Source organism: Myotis lucifugus, unplaced genomic scaffold (assembly GCF_000147115.1).
Source record: "Myotis lucifugus unplaced genomic scaffold, Myoluc2.0 scaffold_5687, whole genome shotgun sequence".
NCBI classification, from domain to species: Eukaryota; Metazoa; Chordata; class Mammalia; order Chiroptera; family Vespertilionidae; genus Myotis; species Myotis lucifugus.
This window is the reverse complement of record NW_005876735.1, coordinates 1-5,379: the sequence shown is the minus strand read 5'-3', so window position 1 is coordinate 5,379 and position 5,379 is coordinate 1. Positions and strand designations below refer to the sequence as shown.

The following is a 5,379-nucleotide window of genomic DNA, read 5'->3' as shown; positions in this document are numbered from 1 at the left end:
ATATATATATATATATATATATATATATATATATATATCTAGTATATTAGTTTAACCCTTACCCAAGGATATTTTTCCATTGATTTTTTTTTAGAGAGAGTGTAAGAGAGAGAGGAAGACAGAGAGAAATATTGATGTGAGAGAACACATTGATTGGTTGCCTCCTGTACTCGCCCTAACCAGGTCCTGGGCTGGGAGGAGCCTGCAACTGAGGTCCATGCCGTTTGGTCTGCAGGTTGATGTCCTATCCACTGAGCCAAACTGGCTAGGGCCCTGAGTATATTTATTTATTTTTTTATTTTTTTGAGCGAGAGTGGGAGGGAGGGGAGGAAGGGAGACAAAGAGAGAGAATCCTCTCAGATTGATGGGCTGCTTCCCACACATGGCTCTGGAGATGAACCTGCAACCCAGGTACCTGCCCTTGACCAGGAATCAAACCTATGACCTTTCCGTGTGCAGGCTGATGCTCTAACCACTTAGCAACCAGCCAAGGCTAAGGTCTCTGCTTCTGTAACAGGGTGGTCCTTAGGGGAAAGCACCTGGTTTCCTCTGAAATGAAACTGGAAACTTCATTACACTTTGGATTCCTGTCATTTCCCACCCTCTTCTTTTCTTGAAGGACGTTACTAAACCTCTCCTTTTTCTGACTCAACACTTACCTTGTTGGGGACTCCGGGAAAACTCTAGCCCTTTCCTCGAATGGACAGTGTACTTGTCTGTGGCAGCCAGCGCAGCTGACTCCCAGGTGGGCATGACTGGACAACTTGTCTGAGCCTTTTACCATTTCCTCTTCCCTACCTTCCATTTCCTGAGTTTCAACAAGGTTTCAGACATTGCCAGGAGCGAGGAGTATAACACGGACCATGCATGGTCTCTGCCAGCGAGGAGCTTCATGAATAGGGGAGTCGGGTGAGTAAGGAGCCAATAGGTGTAGTGTGCTGAGTCCTCCACAAATACCTCACCTGCCACTCAAACCAGACATTAAACTTTCATGCTCCTTGGTCTTTACAAGGGTCTGTTTTCCTCCCTCAAATTATCTTCTAGGATTTTCTGGACACCTCCAGTTCATTCTTGAAGTGTCTGCTTAGTTACCAACTTCTTAGCTAAGTCCCCTCATTAAACATAATTTTGACCACATTATGATTTCCAGCCCCTCCATCCAAATGTCCTCTTTGCAAGTTTATTCCTCATCCCCACCCAGCATGACCCCCTTGGTTGGCCACTTAAAGGACCCTCCATCAAAGCCTTCTTGTCCTTGTAACGAATCCTCTTGATTCCATTTCCAACATGAATATATGTGATTATCCTTTTCATCTGCACGTGTCCTGGCTGCACGCTGCTGCTGAGGGACCTCACTGCGCCAGCTGGAACTACTCACTTTCCGTTTCAGTCTTACTGGGCCCACTGTCCTGTGCAGCAGCTGCCCTGCTCTGGGCACAGTATTGTCCTATCGCTAATCTGAGCTCCCTCCAGGGGCAGACAGCATGTCTCTTCATCTGAGTCCCCAGCACTGAGCTCCTGGTGCTCAAACTGTGTAGCAAATGTCATTGCTATTCTTCAGGACTACAAAGATTTGGGGAAGACTGACAGACATGAAGGTAGCAACATCCTGTGAAAGTTAGACTCAGTGGTGATGGCTGCATTATGACTCCTAAGCCCTAAGCACTGTTGTTAGATTGGCTTTTATTTTTCCATAAAAATATTAAAAGCTTATATTTTATGACCATATTGGTATAAAGGCAAATATAATTCAGGCTAAATTAAACTAGTTTCTTTTACCCTAAAAGTTCATTTTTTTCTTCTAATTTTAAAAGAAAGGAAAACATTTTTATGGGGTCCTATAGGCATTGCGGGCCCTTGGCCCTTTGCCCACTGTGGGGGGTACGTCAAGCCAGACCAGAGCACTCTGGAGTGACATTGAGAAAAGGGGACGTGGACGTACTCTGGAGAAGCAGACAAAACTTTCCTACCAAACCAAGAAAGCTTGGGAGCAGCCATCTATATATTTAAAAGCCTAAGGGACTGTTACGACTGGTTGACCGGTTGCTATGATGATCACTGATCACCAGGAGGCAGACTCTCCATGCAGGAGCTGCCCCTTGGTGGTCAGTGCGCTCCCACAGCCAACCTCCTATGGTCCCTCCCTGAGGCAGGCCAGCCCTGATTGGCCCTGATTAAGACTGGGCGAGATGGCCCTCAGCAGCCCTATCCCTGTCCAGGCTGACGGACCCCACCTTTACACGAATTCGTGCACTGGGACTCTAGTGGTTAATAACCTCATTGAAGATCAGAGTAACCTTTAGTTCATTTCCCCTTTGAACTACAGTGCTTGGTTTTTCTACTTTGCTTTTGTGAATCTACTCTTCTTGCCAATAAAACAACAGGAAAAAGAACCAGGAATAGATCCTGGAAAGAAAGGAGGGTAAAGGAATGATGAAGAGAGGGTGGAAAGGTGAGCAACAGAGGTGGAGTAGCCCAGGGGACCAAACCATGATTGGATGCCCAATCTTCCTCTTACAGAGCTTCCTTAGATGTGGTAAAGGACAGGCCTTTTGGGCTGACAGTTTGAGACTAATGTAATTTAATTCACCATGTTTCATCATAAAGTTCACAATTTTAAAATAAAAGTAAAGATATTCCCTACTTTGTTAAAGAATAATTATACAGCTATACCTGTAATAGTAGTAATTTTAAATATCATTGACATTTATTGCTCTTCATTACTTGGGAAGCACACGTAATACCTACTTTACTTGATTTTTTGTAAGGTGACGCATAAGCGGTAACTGAGAGTAAGTGAAAACCATGTGATAAAATGACTTGTCTTTAGGCCCTCACTGGGTTGTTTTCCCACTCCCCACCCGTGCCAGTTCTCAGCTTGGAAATGTATGTGAATCTGAGACAAAGAAAAGAACCCTTCTTTATATCTACATAGAACACATAATTCATGAAACTCTTTACCCCAAGGTAAACTACAGGAGAAATATTCATAAAGCTCCAAAAGTTGGTCAGAAAAATTTGGGAGCAATGGTTCATCATGAATTTTAGTAACAGAACATCCATTTGTGAAAACACCCCTAATCTTTGAGGCAATCACGCATGAAAACCATAGAGCCTCCCGGCTATATTCATGGATCCAACATAAGAACCAGGATGATGGCCGTGGTGCAGTGTGCAACAGCTCAGGTAGCAGAGACTGGATGGGGACTCTGGTTTCCCAAAGGAGGAAGGACCATAATTTTTGGATCTGCTTAATATTGAGGATGCCTTTGAGGAATCACTACTGTTTCTATGCAAATCTCTATCTTTTTTACCCTCCAACTCTGTTTCCCCAGTCCAGTCCCCACGTGGCTCAGCGGAGCACTCACCCACAATGTCTTCACCTCCACAGCGACCCAGGACGGTGGTCAGGGTGAGGGCCCCCCAAATCAGGGCTCTGTTTAGGTTCATCCTCTTCTCAAGGTGGTCTCAGCAGTTGCTACTCTGAGTTGTAGAGCAATGATGAGGACCAAGCGGAGAAAGAAATCTATAACCCCCAAACTAAACCCTGTAGGTCAGGTTCTGGCCAATCAGAAACCACCCCCTGTGATGACACCTCAGTTGCTGGTTGAAGAGTGTGTATTAGGAGGCTTGTCAGGGACTGGGAAATTCCAGGGTTCTGAGGTTCTGATGCAGCCTCCACTCCAACTGAGGGAATTCTCCATGAAAGGAGGGAAGGTAAGAAATCAGAATCTCCTCTCCTGGGTGTGCCTGCTGGTTCTCACAGACCTAAATAACCAGAACATGAACATTGTCTGAGCCACAAAAACAGCTAAGCACACTTCTCTCCTGGGTAGCATGAATGACTGCTGTTCCTTTTTATTACTTTTTAATTGATTGATGAGAGAGAGAGAGAGAGAGAGAGAGAGAGAGAGAGAGAGAGAGAATAAGAGAAAATTGATTTGTTGTTCCACGTATTTGTGCTTTCATTGGTTGCTTCTTGTATGTGACCTGAGACTGAACCCGCAACCTTGGCATATCCAGACGAGGCTACCCGGCCAGAGCTGACTGCTGCTTCTCTGCCAATTAGAGCTTTAGCTTCAGTATTGCCTTCCTTCCTTCCAGGTAAAATGTATTAAGATGCCCAATTATAGAACTACCTACCCCAGCACCCACTTCCTAACAGAATCCAATTAAGAACAAAGTCTCTATTTCTCAAATCTTTCCCAAGATAACCTACAAGCCCAAACCCTGAGGTTAATGATCAGTTTTATGTGTCAGCTAGGTTATAGTCTCCAGATAGTCAACAAACGTTGATATTTTGTAGATGTGACTAAAGCCCACAACCCATTGACTAAGTGATAGAGGTCATGCTGGATAGTGTGACTGAGCTGGATCTGTCACCTAAAGAGTCCCAGAGCAGAGTGAGGCTTCCCTGATGGAATGGATTCTTCTCTGGGCTTTGCGCTGGGCCGAGAGTTCCAGCTGCCCTCCTGACAGTGGTCTGCCCTGTGGATCTTGGACTTGCCCAGTTCCCCACAACTGTGTAAACTATCCCTGCAATAACTCTCTGAATAGACTTCTCCTCCGGATTCTGCTTCTTTGGTTCCAACACCCACCTACTGAGATGCCTCACAATTCCCCAAAGTGAGTGTCTCCCTCACTGCGATGACATAACAACAGCTTGTTCACCCACAACTGTGCTCCCCATGGCCTTGGCTGGGGCATTGACTGCACCCCATTAGGTTGTTGTGAGGAATATACACATACTGCACTTGGAATGAATTCCTAGGACTCTTTAAATATACCTGTCATGCTTTAATACCAGTCCTATTTTATAAGGAGGACCCTGAAGCACAGAGGTGAGGTGCCCAGGCTCACACAGCTGGTAAGTGGCAGAGATAAAATTTCATGAGGCAAGCCATGAGGCCTTGTTGGGGAGGGTTCTTCTTCTGTGTGGATTCAGAATCCAGTGCACTGAAATAATTAGGATAGAAATTTGAACCTATAGGTGGCTTTATCATTTTCTGGGGGGTCTGTTGTTGTGAATAAAGAGCTTCTACTTTAGCATGGCTGTCATGGCTCAGTGGTTGAGTGTCGACATATGAACCAGGAGGTCATGGTTAGATTTCCAGTCAGGGCACATGCTGGGGTTGCAGGCTCCATTTCCAGTGGGGAGAGTACAGGAGTCAGCCAATCAATGATTCTCTCTCATTATTGATGTTTCTCTCTCTCTCTCTCTCTCTCTCTCTCTCTCTCTCTCTCTCTCTCCCTTCCTCTCTGAAATCAATAAAAATATATTAAAAATTACTAGACACTACTCAGGGTTGTTGTAATTAACATTTATAACAGTCTCATAGAAAACCTGTACATTTTCAAATTATTTAGTTCTGACTTCCA

The 5,379-nt window shown here is 44.9% G+C and overlaps 1 protein-coding gene across 1 annotated transcript in view; it reads right to left on the bottom strand.

Annotated features, from left to right (window-relative positions):
• Positions 1-3,490, bottom strand: part of LOC102439327 (SLA class II histocompatibility antigen, DQ haplotype D alpha chain-like) — a 6,935-nt gene extending 3,445 nt beyond the window's left edge. Inside the window, exon 1 of the mRNA XM_006109084.3 lies at positions 3,369-3,490. Coding sequence (XP_006109146.1) covers positions 3,369-3,450 — 82 coding nt within the window. The 5' untranslated portion in view covers positions 3,451-3,490. The remainder of the gene's footprint in view (positions 1-3,368) is intronic.
• Between the last annotated feature and the right edge of the window lie 1,889 nt (positions 3,491-5,379).